Below are 24,172 nucleotides of genomic sequence, written 5' to 3'. Positions count from 1 at the left end.
GGGGCTGCCAGGCCAGACGGGCTGGGCCCCGCGGCGGGCCGAGTACCCGCAGGACGGCGCCGACGGCTGGCGAGGTCAGCACTGGGAGGCCTCCAGCAGAACGCCATAGCAGGCGGGGAGGCGGCTCCCTGCAGGCGGCGGCACCGGGGAACCGGGCGCGGTCGCGCGCAGAAGCCCGGCAGGAAATGGAGGCGCGGCTTACCAGCGTCACATCCGGTGACGTCAGACGCCGGTTTCAAATCCAGGGCGCGCGCGCTCCTGGACCACAGCGCTCTCCAGAGTCGCCACAGGTCGTTCTAGGCTGTGTGACTGCATTGGTCGAGCCTGGAGCAGGATGGAAGGCAACGCTGCAGCTGGTGGAGGGGTAAGTGCGCATAGCGCAGACCACCCTCCCCACCCATCCCCACAGCCCAGATCTGAATAGGTGCCCCTTATGTTATTAGGAAAAGGGAATCCCGGCAGAGTCCCCCTCGGGGAAGGACCCGGCAAAAGCCACCTCCAAATCGGTCAGATGTCCGGTGTGCAGAGCAAAGCTGCCGGACACCTATAGCAAGACCCTATGCGGTCCCTGTACCTCCAGGGTCATAGGCGAGGAACAGCCATCTCTCCTTTCCGAAATGAGGTCGCTGATAAGGGAAGAGATTCAGGCCTCTACAGCCCGGCGTCAGTCCCCCAGCCCTGGGCCAAGTCGCAAGCGTCCAAGGTGGGAACCAGACCCAGTATCAGAAGCGAGCCCTAGCGAGGAATCCGATTTCCGGGACTCAGACCAGGAGGAAGAAGGCGAGATCCTGGGGGATAGACAGGATCAGAGCAGGAAGTACCTATTCAGACTGGAGGATACGGACAAGCTGGTACACGCGGTCAGAAATACCATGCAGATGGAAGAAGTCCCTAAGCCACAGTCCAGACAGGACTTAATGTTTGGAGGACTGGTGTCCCGCAAACAGGTGGTGTTCCCTGTAAGCGAACACATCAAAGCAATGATCCAGGAGGAGTGGAAGGAAGCAGAGCGTCGGTTGACACTCTCCCGAGACTTTAAAAATAGACTGCCCTTCGATCCCGAGGAAACTCGGGCGTGGGAAGAAGTCCCTAAAATCGACGTCCCAGTCGCCAAAGTTACTAAAAAGACGGCTATCCCATCCGAGGACTCATCAGGTCTTCGAGACCCGATTGGATAGAAAGGCGGACGTCTTGTTAAAAAGAGCATGGGAGATGTCGGCGGCCCTGATTAGAGCCAACATAGCAGCCACCTCGGTGGCCAGGTCTATGTTCTTGTGGTTGGGGCAGTTGGAGGAACACCTAACCAACAAGACCCCGAGGTCAGAGATACTAGCATCTCTTCCTCTCTTGAAATCAGCCACGGCGTTCCTGTCGGATACGTCGGCGGAATCAGTAAGGTTTGCGGCCAGAAACAGCTCCCTCTCTAATGCGGCCCGGAGAGCAGTCTGGCTTAGATCCTGGTCGGGGGATAACCCTTCTAAAGCAAAGCTATATGCCATCCCTTTCTCGGGCCTGAGGGTGTTTGGTCCAGCCCTTGATAATATCCTTGAGCTGGTGTCCGATAAGAATAAGGGATTCCCGGAAGGAAAACCCAGGCGGCCCCAGTCCTTTCGGAGAGGCTCCTTCTTCAGAGGACAGACGGAGTTTAGGGGTCGGGCGAGGTCTAATAGAATCTCCTACAAAGGCTCCTTCAGCCAAAGTGGGAGGAACAGAGGTCCCCCATTTGCATCAACATCTAGATCGAGGAGACAATGACGCCATAGGCATTGGGGGGAGACTTCGCCACTTTGCAGCAAACTGGTCCCGAGTCACCAACAATCAGTGGGTCCTCAGAACCATCAGGGAAGGCTACAGGATAGAGCTCTATTCTCCTCCCCCCGACAGATATATTGCCCCCACCGTCGTCCGGGAGGACTCCGCAATGTGGTCGGATCTTCAGGACATGTTAGATTCAGGGGTCATAATACCAGTTTCACCGTCAGAAAGAGGGAGAGGGCACTACTCTTCCCTGTTTGCAATCACAAAGAAATCCGGCGAGGCCCGCACCATCATAAACCTGAAGCCACTGAATACTTGGGTCAGATACAGGAGGTTCCGGATGGAATCAATCCGATCCGCAATTCCCCTAATAGACAGGGACGCAGTTATGTGCACCCTAGACCTAAAAAAGGCATACTATCAGATTCCTATCCATCCCTCATCCCAAAGCCTACTAAGGTTCGCGATCAGCTTACCATCCCGGACCTGCCATTTCCAGTTCCAGGGTCTTCCATTCGGGTTGGCCTCAGCTCCCAGGATCTTTACGAAACTGGTGGTAGAGGTGGTGGCCAACCTGAGAGATCAGGGTATCGTGATTGTTCCGTACCTGGACGACTTCTTACTGGTGGCAAGATCCAAAGAAGCGCTCATCTGAGACAGGATCCGAACAACTACCGTAATGGAGTTCCTGGGCTGGGTGATCAACTGGGAGAAGTCGGACCTCACACCAGACACCAGAAAGGTATTCCTGGGAGTCCTCCTAGACTCAGCCGACAGAATATCCTGGCTACCCGAGCAGAAGCAGAAGACCATTCAGGCCAGAACCAGAGGCCTGTTGAAGCGTCAATGCTCCATAAGAGAAGCAATGGAGGTCCTGGGCCTCATGACGGCCTGCATCCAGTGCGTCCGATGGGCCCAATTCCACTCACGATTGTTACAAAGAGAAATCCTCGCGAGGTGGGACAGGAGTTAGGCGTCGCTAGACAAACCCCTAAGGCTCTCAGGACGAGTAAAGGAGTCCCTTCGCTGGTGGTCACAGTCCAGGAACCTTCAGGTGGGCGTGCATTGGACAACCTCTCCATACGTGGTAGTCACCACAGACGCAAGTGCGTGGGGATGGGGAGCCCACATAGAAGGGAAGATCTTCCAGGGGAAGTGGCCAGCAAGCATCAAGGCCAGATCCTCCAATTTCAAGGAACTCTTCGCGGTCTGGGAAGCGTTGCGGAGAAACCGGTCGGTACTAAAGAGTCGTCATGTCCGCATATTATCCGACAATACAACGACAGTGGCATTCCTGAAACACCAGGGAGGAACCAGACATCAACCACTACAGGCACTGGCGGAAAAGATATTCACGTGGGCAGAACGAACAGTCCGATCCGTGACTGCGGTACATCTAGAGGGTTCCCAAAACGAAGTAGCAGACTACCTGAGCAGACAACAGATCCACTCCTTTTGGAAGTGCATTGAGCAGCAAGGTGGTGTGCTGGTGAAAGGGGAAAAAAAAACAAACTCTTAAATCTTCTACCTGAGCGAGTGTGAACGAGCTGAGTGTGACCTGAGCGTAAGTGCGAACTGTGGTAAGTGTGTGACTTGAGATTCTGTGAAGAGTTGTTTGGAAAACCTATAACAAATACCTGTGTGAGTTGCTGAATTGTAGGTTGCTGAGTGCTTTCTACCTGTTCAATTTTTGGGGGGCTTGGGGGCTTGTTTTTTTTCTCTCTACAGGGTTAATCTCTTATTTTACTATCTGTTTTAAGGGTTAACTATATTGCATTTAAATCTTGAAGTGTAACTATATTCACAAGGGGTTAATTAAGGGTGGGAGTTCATACAGTAATTAAGGGTTTATAAGGGGCAGCTGGTTGGGGCTCAACTCCTTTTGGAAGTGCATTGAGCAGCAAGGTGGTGTGCTGGTGAAAGGGGGAAAAAAAAAACAACTCTTTTAAATCTTCTACCTGAGCGAGTGTGAACGAGCTGAGTGTGACCTGAGCGTAAGTGCGAACTGTGGTAAGTGTGTGACTTGAGATTCTGTGACTTTGGATTCAGGGAGTTTCCAAGGGAGGTCTTACTGAATTGCTGTTATAGTATATTAATACTTTTTTTTTATTATTATTTATTTTTGCTTATCTTATTGTCTGGTGCAATCCCCATTAGGATGTGCTCCACTATTGCCAATGCCATCCAGTGCACGTCTTGCCGCATGTATGAAGTCCTTGAACAGCCGGTCGAGGGTGCATACTGCTGTGCAAGATGTGAGCACATTGTGCATTTGGAAGCCCAGATACTGGATCTAAATGTGCAGCTGGCAACACTGAGATCCATAGACAATATGGAAAGGAGTCTTCTGCTCACCGAGCAGACGCTCAATGGGATAGATGAGGGGGGGGATGCTAGGTTGGAGCTGCAGGACAATGAAGCAGCTAGCTGGGTGACAGTTAGAAGGCGGGGTAGAGGGAAGAGCACCAGGGAGGCTAGTCCTGATCTGGCACACCCCAATAAGTTTGCTAAGTTGGCAGATGAGGGGAGTGTTAGTGCAGGCGTAGCACTGCTGCAGCAAGGCATGTCCTCTGAAAGCCGGAGGAGTGTCTGCTCCAGTAAGGGGGGAAATAGGAGAGCAGGGCAGGCCAGACAGGTTCTGGTAGTGGGAGACTCAATTATTAGGGGAACAGATAGGGCAATCTGTCACAAAGACAGGGATCGTCGAACGGTGTGCTGCCTACCTGGCGCTCGAGTCCGACACATCGCTGATCGGGTTGACAGATTACTGGGAGGGGCTGGTGAGGATCCAGCGGTCATGGTGCACATTGGCACAAATGACAAAGTTAGAGGTAGGTGGAAGGTCCTTAAAGATGATTTCAGGGAATTAGGCTGTAAGCTTAAAGCAAGGACCTCCAAGGTGGTATTTTCGGAAATACTTCCTGTGCCACGCCAGAGAGGCATCGGGAGATTAGGGAGGTTAATAAGTGGCTCAGGAATTGGTGTAGGAAGGAGGGGTTTGGGTTCCTGCAGAACTGGGCCGACTTCTCAGTTGGCTACAGGTTCTACACTAGGGACGGGCTGCACCTCAATGGGGAGGGTGCAGCTGTGCTGGGGGAAAAAATGGCTAGAAGGTTGGAGGAGTGTTTAAACTAGGGACGGGGGGGAGGGTATTCCTTTTATAGGAGGGGAAGACAGTGCAGCTAGAGACCTGGGCACAAATAATGAAATTGGGGGTGGCATGGGGGGTGGGGTTAGAACAGTTAATAATTTAAGAAAGAATAGAGGTACAGAGAGATACATAAAGTGCATGTATACTAATGCCAGAAGTCTCGCCAACAAAATGGAGGAATTGGAGTTAATGTTGTTGGAACATAATTATGACATGGTGGGGATATCTGAGACATGGCTGGACGAGAGCCACGACTGGGCGGTTAATTTACAGGGCTATAGTCTGTTCAGAAATGACCGAACAAATAAGCGAGGGGGTGGCGTGTGTTTATATGTAAAATCATCCTTAAAACCCATCCTTCGTGATAATATATATGAATCTAATGAAAATATAGAGTCCCTATGGGTAGAGATAAGTGGAGGGGTGAAAAATAATAAATTACTGATAGGGGTTTGTTATAAGTCTCCAAAAATAATGGAAGCAACAGAGAATAGCCTCATAAAGCAAATAGATGAAGCTGTGACTCAAGGAGAAGTCATTATTATGGGGGACTTCAACTACCCTGAAATACATTGGGGAACAGAAACCTGCAGTTCCAGCAAAGGTAATAGGTTTTTGACTACTATGAGAGACAATTACCTTTCACAACTGGTTCAGGACCCAACAAGAGGGGGGGCACTGCTAGACCTAATATTAACCAACAGGCCAGAACGCATATCAAATGTAAGGGTTGGGGGTCACTTGGGTAACAGTGATCACAAATTAATAAGTTTTCCTGTATCCTTTAATAAGTGTAGTAGAGGGGTTACAAGGACACTAAACTTCAGGAAAGCAAATTTCCAACGGATGAGAGATGATCTTGGTGGAATTAACTGGGACGATATCCTGAGACATAAAAATACACAAAGAAAATGGGAGACGTTTATTAGCATCCTGAATAGGACCTGTGCACAATATATACCGTATGGGAATAAACATGCGAGAAATAGGAAGAAACCACTATGGCTAAATAGAGCTGTAAGGGGCGCAATAAGGGACAAAAATAAAGCATTTAGCGAATTAAAGCAAATGGGTAGTGATGAGGCATTAACTAAATACAGAAGATTAAATAAATTCTGTAAAAAGCAAATCAAGACAGCAAAGATTGAGACAGAGAGACTCATTGCCAGAGAAAGTAAAAATAATCCCAAAATATTCTTTAACTACATAAATAGTAAGAAACTAAAAAATGATAGTGTTGGCCCCCTTAAAAATAGTTTGGGTGAAATGGTGGATGAGGAAAAAGCCAATATGCTAAATGACTTTTTTTCAACAGTGTTTACACAAGAAAATCCCATGACGGATAACATGATCAGGGATAAAAATTCTCTGTTAAATGTCACCTGCTTAACCCAGCAGGAAGTACGGCGGCGTCTAAAAATCACTAAAATTGACAAATCCCTGGGCCCGGATGGGATACACCCCCGAGTACTGCAGGAATTAAGCACAGTCATAGACCATTATTTTTAATCTTTAAAGATTCCATAATAACAGGGTCTGTACCACAGGACTGGCGTATAGCAAATGTGGTGCCAATATTCAAAAAGGGGACAAAAACTGAACTTGGAAATTATAGGCCAGTAAGTTTAACCTCAACTGTGGGTAAAATCCTGGAGGGTTTTCTAAAAGATACTATACTGGAGTATCTGGAGAAGAATAACCTCATGACCCAATATCAACATGGGTTTACAAGGGACCGTTCCTGTCAGACTAATCTGATAAGCTTTTATGAAGAGGTAAGTTCCGGACTGGACCAAGGGAATGCAGTGGATGTGGTGTACATGGACTTTTCAAAAGCTTTTGATACGGTGCCACACAAAAGGTTGATACATAAAATGAGAACAATGGGGATAGGGGAAAATATGTGTAGGTGGGTTAAGAGCTGGCTCAGGGATAGGAAACAAAGGGTGGTTATTAATGGAGCACACTCAGACTGGGTCACGGTTAGCAGTGGGGTACCACAGGGGTCATTTTTGGGCCCGCTTCTTTTTAACATTTATTAATGACCTTGTAGGGGGCATAGAGAGTAGAATTTCAATATTTGCAGATGACACTAAACTCTGCAGGGTAATCAATACAGAGGAGGACAATTTTATATTACAGGAGGATTTATGTAAACTAGAAGCTTGGGCTGATAAATGGCAAATGAGCTTTAATGGGGATAAATGTAAGGTCATGCACTTGGGTAGAACGAACAAGTTGTATAATTATGTGCTTAATTGTAAAACACTGGGCAAAACAGTCACTGAAAAAGACCTTGGTGTATGGGTGGATGACAAACTCACATTTAGCGGCCAGTGTCAGGCAGCTGCTGCAAAGGCAAATAAAATAATGGGATGCATTAAAAGAGGCATAGATGCTCATGAGGAGAACATAATTTTACCTCTATATAAGTCACTAGTGCGACCACACTTGGAATACTGTGTACAGTTCTGGTCTCCGGTGTATAAGAAAGACATAGCTGAACTGGAGCGGGTGCAGAGAAGAGCGACCAAGGTTATTAGGGAACTAGGGGGTCTGCAATACCAAGACAGGTTATTACATTTGGGGTTATTTAGTTTGGAGAATCGAAGGCTTAGGGGTGATCTTATTACAATGTATAAATATATGCGGGGACAATACCAAGAGCTTTCTAATGATCTTTTTACTCTTAGACCTGTGACGGGGACAAGGGGGCATCCTCTACGTCTGGAGGAAAGAAGGTTTAAGCATACTCACAGACGCGGATTCTTTACTGTAAGAGCAGTGAGACTATGGAACTCTCTGCCATATGATGTTGTAATGAGTGATTCCCTACTAAAATTTAAGAATGGACTGGATGCCTTTCTTGAAAAGTATAATATTACAGGGTATATACACTAGTTTCCTTAATATTGCGTTGATCCAGGGAGCAAGTCTGATTACCGTATGTGGAGTCAGGAAGGAATTTTTTTCCCCAATGTGAAGCTTACTTGTTGCCACATGGGTTTTTTTTGCCTTCCTCTGGATCAACATGTTAGGGCAAGTTAGGATAGGATATGGGTTGAACTAGATGGACTTAAAGTCTCCCTTCAACCTTAATAACTATGTTACTATGTTACCCGACAGAGTGGGACTTGAACGTAGAAATCTTCGACCAGCTTTGTCAGCGCTGGGGGACCCCCAGTATAGATCTCTTCGCAAGCCGGAAGAACTCGAAGGTTCCCAGATTCTACTCCCTAAATCCGATGGACCACCCAGAAGGCGTAGACGCCCTGAGTCAGACTTGGGGAGAATCCCTCTCTTATGCGTTCCCACCACTGGCCCTCATACCGGCAGTGCTCAGGAAGATACGCGAGGACCACACAAGAGTGATATTGATAGTGCCATACTGGCCGAGGAGAAGCTGGTTTCCCCTTCTAGGAGCCATGGCAGTAGAAGATCCAGTCGAACTGCCCCTGTGGGAGAACATCATCTACCAGGGCCCGATCCACCACCCGGACCCAGCAAGACTCCATCTATCGGCTTGGATCCTGAGAGGGACATCCTGAAGGCAAAAGGATTGTCGGAGCAGGTCATATCCACCCTACAGGCCAGTAGGAAGCCGGTGACATCGGCAATTTATCGGAAGATATGGAAAAGATTCTGTCTGGAGGGTGGCAGGTCCGAGCTCGTGGCAGGCACCCCTGATCTCCCTAACATACTAGTTTTCCTGCAGGCAGGTTTTAATAAAGGCCTCAAGCCCAGCACTCTAAAAGTCCAGGTTTCAGCCTTGAGCGCCTTCTTCGATTACCAGTTAGCTGCACATCCCTGGGTGAGAAGGTTTATAAAAGCCACACAGCGCCTGTGCCCCACGATTAGGCAGCTCACCCCGCCATGGGACCTGGGCCTGGTACTTCGGTTCCTCTGCTCGGACACTTTCGCCCTTAGTGAGAAGATAGCCATCCCTGCTCTCACTCGTAAAACGGCCTTCCTAGTAGCCATTACCACGGCCAAAAGAATAGGGGAGATCCAGGCCCTATCCACTAAGGACCCATACCTCCAGATAAGAGAGGACCGTATAATCCTAAGGTTAGACCCGGCATTTACCCCGAAGGTAGCCTCTACAAGAAATCTGAACCAGGAGGTAGTGTTACCCTCTTTCTGCGATAATCCCCGAAATGAGAAGGAGCGGCGGCTCCACTCGCTAGACGTGAGGCGCGCAGTTATAGAATACCTAGAGGCCACCAATAGTTGGCGTGTCGACCCGAACCTGTTCGTCCTCTTTGGAGGTAGGAATAAAGGGAAGAAGGCCTCTAAGGCGTCCATCGCGCGTTGGATTACCTCAGTAATCTCGGATGCCTACCAAGCTGAAGGCACCAGCCCGCCAGATTCCTTAAAAGCCCACTCTACGAGGGCGGTATCGGCCTCATGGGCCGAGCGGGCGGGGGCGTCAGTTGATCAGATCTGTCGAGCGGCAACCTGGGCTAGTCTTAATACATTCTGCAAACACTACAAACTAGATGTGTTAGCTGGTCAACAAACCGCATTTGGGAGAAAAGTTCTCCAGGCGGTAATCCCACCCTGAGGAGGTGCTTTGGTACTCTCCATGGTGCTGTCAGGTGGACGTCCTGGAAAATAGGTATTAGACCTACCGGTAATGATGTTTCCAGGAGTCCATCCTGACAGCACAGGTAGTTCCCTCCCGGTTGTGTTATACTGCAATGTATTATGTCATGTCATATGCTGTAACATGATCGTTTCATTAAACCGTTTCTAGTATCATCCACCTTGTGGTACTTGTCAAATCACTGAGGGAAAGGGGGTGGGACATGGCCTTTTAACCTCTCGTGTGCTTTCCTGTCCCTGTAAGGAGGAGGAGGATGTCCTCCATGGTGCTGTCAGGATGGACTCCTGGAAACATCATTACCGGTAGGTCTAATACCTATTTTTCCTTTCCTCTCCCCCCCCCCCCCCCCCAAGGAAAAAGACAAGCGCCTTCCATCGGGCTGTTCAGGCTCTGCTAAGGGTCGGTGTCATCATTCCGGTCCCTCATCGCGAAAGGTTCCGAGGATTGTTTTCAAACCTTTTTGTGTTTCCAAAAAAGGACAGGACGATGTGACCCATTCTAGGTCTCAAACTGTTAAATCAGTTTGTCAGGGTACGGTGATTCCGAATGGAATCTCTCCGATCACTTGTCGCTTCCATGGAAAAAGGAGCGTTCCTGGCATCCATCGACATCAAGGTCGCTTACCTTCATGCAATTCACAAGGAACACTTTCAGTTCGTTGCCTTGCCCTTCAGACTCGCTACCGCCCCCAGGGTCTTTACCAGGGTCATGGCGGCTGTCATGGCCATTCTCCACTCTCGGGGATTGGTGGTGTTACCATATCCGGACGACCTGCTCATCAAGGGTCCGTCCCTTCCAGTCTGCGAGGAATCCATGGATAACAGTAAATACACTTTCTCGCCTGGGGTGGAAGATAAACTTTGGAAAGTCTTTCCCAAAACCAGCTCAGCAGATTCCCCCTTTTAGGGATGATCTTGGACACTTCCTGCGGGTTGGTCATTCTCCCTTCAGGAGAGACCTAAGCCTTACAACGGGCAGCGCAACTGTTTTCTCACTCCATTTGTTTCGGCATGCGAGTTCTAGGAAAGTTGGTGTCAGCGATGGAAGCAGTTCCATTTGCACAGTTCTACCTCTGTCCCTTACAATGCGTTGCTGTTAGCTTAGGACAAGAACCCGTTCTCCCTGGACTGTCGGATCCCTCTGTCCTTGCGGGTCAAGCAATCCCTCAGGTGGTGGACACTGAGGTCCTCCCTGAATCAAGGCAGGTTTTTTCTCCCTGTAAGATGGTTGGTAGTAACCACCGACGCAAGTTTCCTCGGCTGGGGAGCAGTCTTTCGTCGCCACACTGCACAAGGTCATTGGTCAACCCGAGAGTCAGTCTCCCCATCAACATTTTGGAGATGCAAGCGATCAGATTAGCTCTATGGAGTTTCCACCATCTCCTCGCAGGTCACATCTGGATTCAATCCAACAACGCCACGGCTGTAGCGTATATCAACCGCCAGGGAGGTACCCGGAGCAGGATGGCCGAGCACGAAGCGAGTCACATCCTCCATTGGGCCGAGCGTAGAAAATTGGGCAGCAGATTTTCGCAGTCGCCAAGGCATTGTCTCGGGGAAGTGGTCTCTTCATCCGGAAGTCTTTTCAACAGATTTGTTATCGTTAGGGGACTCAGGATGTGGATCTCATGGCCTCAAGACTAAACAACAAGGTTCCTCGGTTCATTGCCCGATCACGTGATCCATGCGCCATCGGGGCGGACGCCCTAGTTCTGCCATGGCACTGGTTCCGGCTCCCGTACATCTTCCCTCCTCTTCTCTTGCTTCCGAGGGTCGTCAAGAAGATCAGAGCGGAGGGAGTACCAGTGATCCTTGTCGCGCCAGATAGGCCGCGCATGGTATGCAGAACTAATACAACTAGTTGCCGACGTCCCCTGGCGACTTCCAGATTGCATGGATCTACACTCGCAGTGCCCGATTTACCACCAGAACTCCGGGGCCCTGTCTTTGACGGCGTGGCTGTTGTATCCTGGATTTTAGCACAGGCTGGGTTCTCTCACAGCGTGATTTCCACCATGAATAGTACTAGGAAGCCTGTGTTCATGTGCATCTATCACCGCACCTGGAAAACCTTCTTTTCGTGGTGCAAGGATCATAGTCGATCACCTCTGGTGTTTTTTCCATTCTGGCCATATTGGAATTCCTTCAATGTGGTTTAAAATCAGGCCTCGCGCTCAGCTCGCTCAAGGGCCAAATTTCGGCCTTGTCAGTGCTTTTCCGACGAAAAATTGCCACCAAACTTCAGGTCAAGACGTTCATTCAGAGAAGTTTCCCATGTGGCGCTTCCTTATAGAAGGCCATTGGAATCATGGGACCTTAACCTGGTTCTCGGGGCCTTACAGGAGGCTCCTTTCGAACCGCCGCAGGACGTGTCACTGTCCGTCCTCTCTTGGAAGGTGGTCTTTCAAGTGGCAATTACGTCAATCAGACGAGTTTTGGAATTGGCAGCTCTGTCCTGCCGTTCTCCGTTGCTGAATTTTTCGTCAGGAAAAGGTAGTTCTCAGGAAGTCCCCATCCTTCCTGCCCAAGGTCGTCTCCTCTTCCATCACAAAGAGGGAATTGTTTTGCCTTTCCTTTTGTCCGGCTCCAGTCCATCACATTGAGAAGGCCCTCCACACCCTGGATGTGGTTAGGGCGCTGAGACGGTACATCTCGCGGACGGCTCCCTGCCACAAGTCAGATGCCTTGTTCATGCTTCCAGAGGGGCATAGGAAGGGTCTAGCCGTGTCAAAGCAACGCTAGCCAGGTGGATTCCCCTGGCGATTCAGTAGTCCTACTGTATCAGGAACGCGTCTGTCCCAGTGGGGATTGAGGCACACTCTACCTGGTAGGTGGGTGCCTCGTCGGCCATTCGGCGCCAGACCTCGGCAGAACAGGTCTGCAAGGCTGCGACTTGGTCTAGTCTGCATACTTTTTACAAAATATTGCCAATTTCATCCTCAGGCCTGTCCGCAAGGTTGCGACTTGATGCAGCCTGCATACCTTTACAAACATTGCCTAATTTATTCTCAGGCCTCTGCGGATGCAACCTGCAATTGGCAGTACCTCACTGTTGACTCAGTGGTACATGGGGTATTAGCAGATGTATGCTCCCCACCCAGGGACTGCTTTAGGACGTCCCACTATCTGTGTCCCCCAATGAGGCGTAGGAGAAATAGGGATTTTTGTGTACTCACCGTAAAATCCTTTACTCCGAGCCAATTATTGGGGGACACGGCACCCACCCTGTTTTAGCCTATTGGTTCACTGTAGCATTCTTAGGCTTTGACTTAGTTATGGTTATTGTTGACTGTTTATGCTCCTGCTTTTTTCACCGAACTGGAGAAATCTCAGCCAACGAGAGGGTGTATACTGCAAGGGAGGAGCTAACTTTTTTTCTGGTTTACTTAGTGTCCTCCTAGTGGCCAGTAGCTTAACACCCACTGTCTCTGTGTCCCCCAATGATTGGCTTGGAGAAAAGGATTTTACGGTGAGTACACAAAAATCCCTATATATTCTCGCCCATTGGGGGTTCGATCCGGGTCCGATGGGTGTTGCGGTCTGGTCCAGCACCTCCCATCTTCTAGTGATGACGTTCTCTTCTTTGCTTCCCGTCACGGCTCCGGCGCAGACCTCTCTGACTTTTGCCGGCGCCTGCGTACTGCAGTACTCTGCGCTCAACAGGGCAGAGCAGTGCGCCGGAGCCGGAGCCGAGACGGGAAGCAAAGACGAGGACGTCATCGCTAGAAGATGGGAGGCGCCAGACCGGACAGTGACACCCATCGGACCCGGACCGCCCCCGGTGAGTATAATCTAAGGGCCCCGTCACACATAGCGACACCCCAGCGATCCCGACAACGATATGACCTTGTCAGGATCGCTGGTGTGTCCCTTCATGACCGCTGGTGAGCTGGCAAACAGGCAACTTCACCAGCGATCAGCACCAGTGACACGTGGGTAACAACGTGTACCCACTGTGTACCTTAGTTACCAGCGCGCTGGTGCAGGGAGCTGGTAACCAACGTACACATTGGGTTTCTAAGTGCCGCGCGCCGCTTAGAAACCCGATGTGTGCCTTGGTTACCACCTCCCTGCACCAGCGCGCTGGTAACTGAGGTACACATCGGGTTTCTAAGTGCTGCGCGCCGCTTAGAAACCCGATGTGTACCTTAATTACCAGCGCCAGATCGCTGATCGCTGGTCTCCCGCCTGCCACACGCAGCGATGCGTGCTGACCAGCGATCAAAAAAATGTCCTGGCCATTCCAGAACGATCAGCGATACCTGGCAGGGGGGGGGGGGCGGTCGCTGGTAAGTGTCACACACAGCGATCTCGCTGGTGAGATCACTGTTGCGTCACAAAACTTGTAACTCAGCAGCGATCTCGCTCGCGAGATCTCTGTGTGTGACGAGGGCTTAGCTCGTTTTTCTTTTCTTTCAGTTTACATCGGGCTTATCTACAGCATTACAGAATGCTGTAGATAAGCCCCTGATGGCGGTGGCCGCATCTTATATACGAAAAAATAGGTGACAGATTCCCTTTAAGCCTCTGGTCCGTTCTTTTGTTGAGTAAATTCATTTTCCCTTGAAGCTTACACATTACTCATGAATTAAAGCTGTATTTATTTCATTTTAATATTTATTTACAGATAAAAAGAAAGAGATCGATGCATTGGCCAGTGAGTATATCTCTAAGGTGCGCGACTTCACTCCTGAACAGAGGGTGCAGCATCTGCAGCGTATCCAGAATGCTTACAGCAAGTGCAAAGAGTACAGTGATGACAAAGTGCAGCTGGCCATGCAGACCTATGAAATGGTGAGAAAGGAGGCTTTGGTGTAAGAATCCATGTATTAAATCCTGGGAACATGGGTGTTGGTAGCACGTTATCCTTATAGGCTACCTCCAAGGCCAAGTTCACATGGCGGTATTTGTAAGAGATGACCAGGAATGGTTCTATAATATGGAGTGACTGGGCAGCATCAGTCTCATGGCAGGTTCCTTTTAGTTTCAATAAATCTTATTTAGAAACATGACACAAAGTATACAACTGTATTAGAATATTCTCCCACGCAGGGGATATGCAGGTGTCAGCTTCAAAGATAACAGTACAACTTTTACACAGAGGGAGACAGGACAGATGAAGGGGTAGGGTAACACAAAAGGGGATCTAGCAAGTAAGCCACAGTGTGATGTACATTAAGCAGATATCTTTTACAGTCAATCGCGGTATCAATAACGCTAAAATAATAATCAGGTTGGACCATATATGAGACATAAGTTTGGGTTAGGTTAAATAGCATGGAGGCAAGGATAACATTCTATTCTACTTTATTAAGATCGAGCAATCAAACCCTCCTCAATGACCTTCAACCACTTCTCCAAGACCCCTCAAAACTCTCTATATCAGGGGGATAGGCATAGGGCCAGGTTCAATTGTACATTCGAGTTCAATTCCATATTTTAAAGAAAGCGTACCACTTATCATCCCTGGTGGCTTTGATGCATTCATACAACATGATGGCATTCATCCTCTCCTTCACCAAAGGGCAGGTTCCTTTTAAACTACAAATATAGGAGTCTGTATATGGCTATTTTTATTTCCAGATGACACAATAGCTTCCACAAGACTATAGAGATTCAGCCTTTGCCTTACAAACCCGTGTATGTGGGCCAAATCGCTGCCAAGATGTCGCTTATAAGTGGGGTGTACCCCCACACTTGTTCATCCATTGTTCTTTAACCGAGCACGTGTATGTTTTCAATAGAGGCAGAATTAGGCAATTTGTGTCTTTCATGTAATTAAAGGTGGATAAGCACATCAGGCGTCTGGATGCTGATTTGGCGCGATTTGAAGCTGACCTCAAAGAAAAAATAGAAGGGGCAGAGTTTGACAGCTCGTCTGGACGTGGTGTGAAAAGTGAGGCTCTCATTTCCAACAGTTGGCTCTGCCAGTTTTTGTGCATAAATAGGTGTCTAGATTTAAGATTTTTTTGGGGCCTATTTTACTATGTTTTGAACAGAGAATCGTGGTCAGAAGGATAAGCGTGGATCTCGAGGCCGCCGAGTATCTGAAGAAGATACAGTGAAGAAAAAGAAATTAAAAGGAGGGTAAGCCAAATTAATCCCTTAAAGGGAATCTGTCAGAAGGTTTCTGGCATGTAATCTGAGTGCAGCATGATATAGTGGATGGGACACTTATACCAGCGATGTGTACTTACTGGTCTGCTTGCGGTCATTTTAATACAATCACTTATCTGCTGCAGATCTACTGCCTACACCACAGATTATAAATTATTATAGTGCCATTTAATCCATGGCGCTTTACATGTGAGGAGGGATAGACATAAAAACAAGTACAGTAATCTTAAACAATACAAGTCACGACTGGTACTGGAGGAGAGAGGACCCTCACAATCTATAAGGGATGGGTGAGGATAGAGTAGGCGGGGTAGAGCTGGTCATGCAGTGGCTTGGTCAATCGGTGGTTACTGCAAGTTGTAGGCTTGTCGGAAGAGGTAGGTCTTCAGGTTCTTTTTGAAGGTTTCCATGGTAGGTGAGAGTCTGTTGGGGTAGAGAGTTCCATAGTAGGTGGGATGCACGGGAGAATCTTGTATGTGATTGTGGGATGAGGAGATAAGAGGGGAGTAGAGAAGGAAATCTTGTGAGGATCGGAGGTTGCGTGCAGGTAAGTACCGGGAGACGAGGTCACAGATGTATGGAGGACACAGGTTTTGGATGGCTTTGTATGTCCTGGTTTGGGTTTTAAACTGGAGTCTTTGAATAATGGGAAGCCAGTGCAGGGATTGACAGAGGGGAGAGGCCGGGATATAGCGGGGGACAGGTGGATTAGTCGAGCAGCAGAGTTTAGAATAGATTGGAGGGGTGCGAGAGTGTTAGAGGGGAGGCCACAGAGCAGGCGGTTGCAGAAGTCAAGGCCGGAGATGATGAGGGCATGGACTAGGGTTTTTGCAGATTCTTGGTTGAGGAATTTGTGGATCCGTGAAATGTTTTTGAGTTGAAGTCGGCAGGAAGTTGGAAGGGCTTGGATTTGTGGTTTAAAGGAGAGATCAGAGTCAAGGATTACCCCGAGGCAGCTAGCTTGTAGAGCTGGGGAGAGTGGGTAGCCATTTACTTTAATGCATTCGCATTGTGTAGGGAACTTATGTCTGTAAGAGTGAGAAGGGATTCAGACAGTGAGTGTAGATTGAGGTGTTTAAGATTTCTGCGAGGGTGTACATGTTTGTGGAGTGGGGATTGTGGACCTGGGGAGGAGAGGGAAGAGAATGTAAGTAAGTTGTGGTCAGGAAGAGGTTAGTCAGAGAGGTTAGATAGGGAGCAGAGGTGGGTGAAGATGAGGTCCAATGTGTGGCTGTGTTTGTGAGTGGCTGCAGAAGACCATTGATTGAGGCCGAAGGAGGAAGTGAGAGAAAGAAGCTTAGTGGCAGCTGAGAGGGAAGTGTCAATGGGGATGTTGAAGTCGCCCATGATGATAGTGGGGATGTCAGTGGAGAGGAAATGAAGTAGCCAGGTGGTGAAGTGGTTGAAGAAGGTGGTGGCTGGCCCTGGGGGGGGGGGTCAGTAAATGACAGCCGGTTGGAGGGGGAATAGATGTGCACAGAGTGCACCTCAAAGGAAGGGAGGGTAACAGAGGGTAGCAGTGGGATTGGAGTGAAGGGGCGATTATCTGATATTAGAAACCCAACTCCTCCACCATGCTTGCTGCTGGGAAAGGTGGAATCCACCATACGAAAGTGCAGCTGGAGAGTCTGTGTCAGAGGGGGTGAGCCAGGTTTCATTGATGGCGAGGAAATAAAGTTTATTAGTAATGAAAAGATCATGGATGTAGGAAAGTTCGTTGCAGACAGAGCGAACGTTCCATAGAGCTCCTGTTTGTGGGACTGGGGAAGCGGGGGATGGGTGAATGGGTATAAGGTTAGAGCGGTTACGGAAACTTGTGATAGAGCATGTATGGGAGGTAGAAATGACTGTGGGGATGTAGTGAGGAGGACCAGGATTTGGAGCAATATCACTGCCAGTGAACAGGAGCAGAGAAAGTGTTAGCAGGTGGGAGCAGGAGGGGGTAAGAGGGAGCTGTCTGTGTTTGGAGACAGGATCGTATGTTGAGGAACAGTTCTGAGGAGGAGATGAGATGGAGGGAGAGATGAATAGTTCCTTACTTGGTGTAGGGATTAGAGGGTTAATAGAAAGTGAAGGATTATAGGGGTGAGCGTGAAAATAGACAAACATTGTTTACAGTGACTGTATCCAGTTCCCTTCTGGTTCCATTCTGGATTAATTCTGAGGATCACACTTGTATGATACATACTTCTGTGATACACACTGCGCACTGATGGAGAGGTTTGTGCACTGCATGGGCAGAAATCTGCTAGTCCGAGATGGGGGGGGGGGTAGGAGTCACAGAGCAGTTGCCTAGTAGGCATAAGACACCTAGTCCTCTGATGATATCCTGCTGATAAAGAAGTGATTTTTTTTTTTATTGAAACTGCAACATGCAGCCTAGTAAGTGGCACATTGCTGGAATCAGAGTCTCAGCCCCTACATCATACTGCTCTCAGAATACATAGCAAAATCCTTCTGACAAATTTCCCTTAAAGAAAATGAGTGCATCCATTAAAATATAAACTCTTATACTCCTCTCTGGTGTTGGCACCCACTTCCCTTGGGATCACGTGCGGTTGTTACATCACGTGGGCCCTGTGCCCAATCAGCGCCGGCGTTACTGTCCCCACTATCAGACAAATTGAACATGAACAGGAAGTCAGAGGTCAGCCATAGTTCTGACTTCCTGTGACTTAATGTTCGATTAACTGTATGTAGAGTTGCTTTTTCTCATTAGGTTTTGAATCACTCTCTGATTTATGGCCATTTTAATTAGGTTATGCTTTTTCCTACAGGCCAGTCTTTTCAGATGCAGTCCTATCTGTGCATCCTTCCGATGTTCTTGATATGCCGGTGGACCCCAATGAGCCTACATATTGCCTGTGTCACCAGGTGTCCTATGGAGAAATGATTGGCTGCGATAACCCAGATGTAAGGATTCCTCATGTCACTGCAATTTTGTAACCAATTTTATACCAAAATGCACATTAGTGTTAGTCTAGTGTCTGACAGGCAAAGAAAAAAAATATATCTATTAATTTAGATATAGATCATAGTCTCACAGAATTATTTGTGTCTTTAGTGTCCCATTGAATGGTTCCATTTTGCCTGTGTCGATCTCACCACTAAACCAAAAGGAAAGTGGTAAGTTCATCATTTTTATATTTATTACCAGTTGTTTAATAATCACATACTCATAGGTATTACTGAATATATGAGCTGCAGCACAACCTTCAGTATTGGCGCTACTATTTAGTCATTTTCTTCTGACTATTCATAGTGGGCGTGGAGTAATACGTCTATATCTATGGGGATCACTCGCTTTTACAATTCTATCTGACATATATCAAGATAGAAAAAGTGAATATTGCAGCTGCTTTCTTCCTACGGTTAATGTCTCCTATTCCTTTCCAGCTTCGAGTACAGTAAATTTACATGGGGAAGATTAGTTTCTGCAACTAAACCCATTTTGTGTGGATGGAGTTTTCTTTCACTTGTAAATGAATAATCCCTTTTAATTGGCTTTTTCATAGTAATTTTTTTTTCCTCTCCTAGGTTTTGTCCACGCTGCACTCAGGAGCGAAAGAAATGAACACAACACCACAACTTTTATCAGATTCGTCCTTATTACTACCACATACTTTAGTTCTTGCATCGTTTTTATTACCACTGGACGGCTTCCTAAAGATTAAAGGTGGAAGCAACAGATTCTTACCAGATCTACAACCCTCTTCCTAGGGAGAGAAAAGTAGCACATTTGGATTGGTACTGCTATAATTTTCTTTTTTTTTTTTAATTTTTTTTTTTTTTTTTTTTTTTCCATTTTATGTTACTGGAAGGGAAAGCAAAAGTAAACTGGGCATGTCTTACTCCATGATTTCTGCTTCACCACACCATGAATTCTATGTATGGTTAAGTGAACGCATGTTTCACTATGAAAATAAAATGTGATAATTTTGTAAATTAATTGTATAGGGACGCTCTGTAAGACACAATATGCGCAAGTGCTGACTGTAAAATTAGAGCAGTGCATGTATCTGTATTGCTACAGCCCTGCTTCGAGCATGCAGCCTTGGACTTTTACGCCATGTTCCCACAATGTATAACTGCTGCGGTTTTGGCTTTTTTTTTTTTTCTTTAATTGTGTGCGCAAAAACGTGCATTTAACAGTCCTAGAAGAAGGGATATAATTTTATGAAAATTCATACCCACTGTGCATTAAAAGACGCTGCTGAAATGCTCCTCTTTTGGTGTGGCCGACACTCACCCCCCCCCCTATACTGGCTCTTATAGAGAGCCTGAAAAATGCATTAGAAAAAAAAATTGAGTAATAGTTATATTCCTACATGAATTTAACCCTATAGGTTTTCTTGGCATACTAAACTGAAAGTGATTGCAGACATTGTGGATTATTCTACATAAGCCAAATTTGCGTTGCCTTAAATGTGCCGAGATTCAATCGTTTATTCTACAGAGGGGGAATTAGCTTGAGCCGTAAATCCTTATAGTGATCAATCTTCGGTTAAAAGGGTGATTGGGGATCCAAATATTGCAGCTGTTATGTGAACCCTAAAAAGCAGCCATATTATGGTTGTTTAAAAACCAGCTTTGCATTTATATTTGCACTATTTGCTATTTTATACAGAAGAGTGCTGTGTATTAATCAACCACACTCGGTACCTGTATAATACTAGCCTAATCCGGCAATCTGGAATGAGTATATCTTTAATGTTGAAATTCAGGATTTCTATGATGTGTATAATAATAAATATATACATTAATTTGGAAAAGATTGTATACCCTGTGTTAATTGTACATTTTTTGTTTGGGCATGCTGTCCGTGAATTGCATGTATCAGGTGCTGACTGTTTGATTTAAACCATATATGTGTAACTTCTGCATTTCAGAGAAAAATATAGGTTGAAAGCTGCTAGGGACAGAGCCACACAGGAGACCAGTCAGACAAGCTGGTCCCTGGCGGCTTCTCTGCTCCCAGTCCCCTGGAATGACAGCGGGTAGAAGCCACCACTGGTCTCCCTTGTTGCTCGGTTTTCGGCGGCTATTTAACCTATACTTTTCCCTTTAAAAGCCGCAGCATTATATAGATATATACAGCTCTGGCAAAAATTAAGAGACCACTGCAAAATTTTCAGTTTGTCTGATTTTTCTCTTTATAGGTATATTTTTGAGTAAAATGTAAATTGCTCTTTTATTCTATAAACTACTGACATGTCTCCAAATTTCCAAGCAATAAATTTTGTATTCATTTTCAGAAAATGAGAAATGGTCAAAATAACAAAAAAATGCAGTGCTTGCAGACCTCAAATAATGCTAAGAAAACATGTTCATAATAATTTAGAAACAGCACTACTAATGTTTTAACTCAGGAAGATTTCAGAAATCAATATTTTGTGGAATAACCATGATTTCTAATCACAGCTTTCATGCTTTCCACCAGTATTTCACACTGCTTTTGGGTGACCTTATGCCACTCCTGGTACAAAAATTTAAGCAGTTCTTTGTTTGATGGCTTGTGACTATCCATCTTCCTCTTGATTACACTCCAGAGGTTTTCAATGGGGTTCAGGTCTGGAGATTGGGCTGGCCATGACAGGGATTTGATGTGGTGGTCCTTCAGCCACACATTGATTGACCTAGCTGTGAGGCATGACGCATTGTCCTGCTGGTAAAACCAGTCCTCAGAGTTGGGGAACATTGCCTGAGCAGAAGGAATCAACTGTTTTTCCAGGATAACCTTTTATTAACTTGATTCATACGCAAAGATTAACCTGCCCAATTCCAACCTTGATGAAGCATCGCCAGATCATCACCGATCCTCCACCAAATTTCACAGTGCAAGACACTGTGGCTTGTACGCCTCTCCAGGTATCCGTCTAACTATCAGACGACCAGGTGTTGGGCAAAGCGGAAAATTAGACTCATCAGAGAAGATTACCTTACTCCAGTCCTCTATGGTCCAATCCTTATGGTCTTTGGCAAACTTCGGAGATTTTGCTTCTCACTGATGAAAGGCTTTTTTTCTAGCTTTACATGACTTGAGTCTTGCCTCTAGGAGCCTGTTACGAACTGTTCTTGCCATGCACTTCACCCCAGCTGCCATTTGCCATTCCTTTTGTAGGTCACTTGATGTCATCCTGCGGTTGCTGAGTGACATTCGAATAAGATGACGGTCATCCCAGTCAGTGGAGAGTCGTTTTCGCCCTCTGCCGGTCTGTAGCTTTGTTGTCCCCAGTGTTTGCTGCTTGACCTTATTGTAATGGACTGGCGTCTTAGAAATTTTAAGGATAATCTTTATTATCTTTATTTTTTATATAGCGCTAACATATTCCGCTAACATATTCATCACTGTCCTCGATGGGGCTCACAATCTAAATTCCCTATCAGTATGTCTTTGGAGTGTGGGAGGAAACCGGAGTGCCCGGAAGAAACCCACGCAAACACGGGGAGAACATACAAACTCCTTGCAGATGTTGTCCTTGGTGGGATTCAAACCCAGGACTCCAGAGCTGCAGCGCTAACCACTGAGCCACCGTGCTGCCCTAAGGATGGAGGCAACACATGATGCTCACTGTATCCCTCTGCTAGTAAAGCCAGAATTGAGCCCTTCTTTTCCTCACTCAAGACTTTTCTTTTCAACTCCTTTGGCATGGTTAAAAGATATTTTTTCATTTCCTATTACTTTTGGGATATTACTAGCACTTGTTTTGCCATCCAGCTTGTTGTATTGCAAGTAGATTGTGAACACCACAGCAGGGTTTTTTTTTTATACTTTCCTTCGTTAAATAAGATTTGGTTCAGGTGATCACCTAATCAGAAGCACATTAAGTAGAATGAGGTGTACTCTGGTTGGAATTCAAGTGAGACTGGAATGGAATAGCTGTCAGACATGTAGAGAAGCTGATTGTTATAAAGCTGTGCAGTGGTCTCTTAATTTTTGCCAGAGCTGTATATATGTGTGTGTGTGTTGTTGTTGTGTTTTTTTTTTTTTTGTTTTTTTTTTTGGGGGGGGGGGTTGTTCCATTACATTGTCTTTCATATAGTGTGTGAATAAAGAGGTTGTGCAGAATCTTTCTTTTGCACACTCTGATATCCAGCTTGTAGATAAACTGCTTCATGTCACTTTGGTCTGGTGCCCAGCAAATACCGTGCCCGTGGTGTCTGATCCATGTGTTGAATTTGCTAGGTATCAGAGAGTTGCCAGTATATGTGACATCGGGCAAAGAGAGGCACTGTACAGCCCATGTTATAGCGTTCTTAGACTATTTCACACTTTTGACATTCAAGCTCTAATTAGGAACTGCGATGTCTGGACCAGCCGCGTGTCTCCTGCCAATCTCCACAGCCTCGTATAAACCAAAGCTGCTGTTGAGTTTGGGTTCGGAGATCCACAGATGGTCTAGATATGATCATCTTTACTTGGGCCATGAATATCGGAGCGTGAAAGCAGCCTTACTTTTTCAGTTCTGACATAGTTCAGGTGTAAACTTATGTTATCATTGTAAAACAATGTAATTATGCAGTCACAAGCGCATACACATATTGTGTCTTATTCGAGAGTGGCCTCTGATAATGTTATCCTGGCGTATTCTTAGTGTAATTTCTCTATTTTGTGCTATAATTTTTAGTACAAGGAAGTTGAGTAGCATTCGGTCTCACATCGGAGTCTGACTTCCAGAACATTAATCCACATGGTCCAGCCGCGATAGTGATGTTACGTAGTGTTGACAATCCACTTGCGCCATTGACTCCCCAAACATGTGGAGCTCGCTGAAAAGCTGATGGCTCCCAGGAATGGGAAATTTTCTATAAATGGTAGCACAATTGTGGTATGTTGGGCTGCCATGTGACTGTGGTAGTGTTTTGTTCTAACATATGTGACCTGGCTCCCTTGGTTAATTTGTAATGCACCAAAGATCTAAATCCAATCTGATTAAAATATATTTTAAATAGAGGTATACGGAGAAGAAAAAGATGTGGATAATATATTTGATTATAGAGGCCAATAAATTAATGTATTACACTGCTTCTGGGGGTCTTGGGTGTAGCTGCCCCACTATAAGATTTCTCTATATTGTATTAGAGTGCCAGTTTTATTTTTACATGTAAATACAAAAGATGTATATCTATATGGCGATCAGATTATATGTATAAATCAGCTATCGTGGGCAATAGGAATTTTGCCAAGTTTGTTGTTCTTTCGAAAAGATGTTAAATCATTTATTTAGAGGGCTTCCACGTAGAAATGGTTTGAAGTAAAGTCATATATTCTATACCTCGATGCCTCCTATTTTCCGCACATTTCATAGTTTCTATTTTGACGATTGCACATGTTCTAGATCCTCTGTATAAAACGGATCCGTCTCCAGATTTTACATTATAAAGTGCATACGTAAAATAAATCTTAGACTTGATGATATTAGTGTCAAAATCGATGTAAAAATGACTGTATAATCTTTGTAAAAGTTTTCCTGCTTTAATATTAAAATGGTAATTTTGAGTTCAGCTCCAGCCGGACTTCAAAATTGAAACTACTGATTC

The 24,172-nt window shown here is 46.4% G+C and overlaps 1 protein-coding gene across 1 annotated transcript in view; it reads left to right on the top strand.

The window, feature by feature from the left end:
• ING5 (inhibitor of growth family member 5) overlaps nt 1–23,906 on the top strand; it is a 32,036-nt gene extending 8,130 nt beyond the window's left edge. Inside the window, exons 3-8 of the mRNA XM_073581177.1 lie at nt 14,142–14,308; nt 15,299–15,410; nt 15,514–15,601; nt 18,409–18,544; nt 18,696–18,757; nt 19,169–23,906. Coding sequence (XP_073437278.1) covers nt 14,142–14,308; nt 15,299–15,410; nt 15,514–15,601; nt 18,409–18,544; nt 18,696–18,757; nt 19,169–19,205 — 602 coding nt within the window. The 3' untranslated portion in view covers nt 19,206–23,906. The remainder of the gene's footprint in view (nt 1–14,141; nt 14,309–15,298; nt 15,411–15,513; nt 15,602–18,408; nt 18,545–18,695; nt 18,758–19,168) is intronic.
• The last annotated feature ends 266 nt before the right edge of the window (nt 23,907–24,172 follow it).

This window comes from Dendrobates tinctorius, unplaced genomic scaffold, assembly GCF_039654945.1.
Source record: "Dendrobates tinctorius isolate UK_male_01 unplaced genomic scaffold, ASM3965494v1 ptg000069l, whole genome shotgun sequence".
Taxonomy (NCBI): domain Eukaryota; kingdom Metazoa; phylum Chordata; class Amphibia; order Anura; family Dendrobatidae; genus Dendrobates; species Dendrobates tinctorius.
This window is presented reverse-complemented; position numbering and strand designations above follow the sequence as displayed.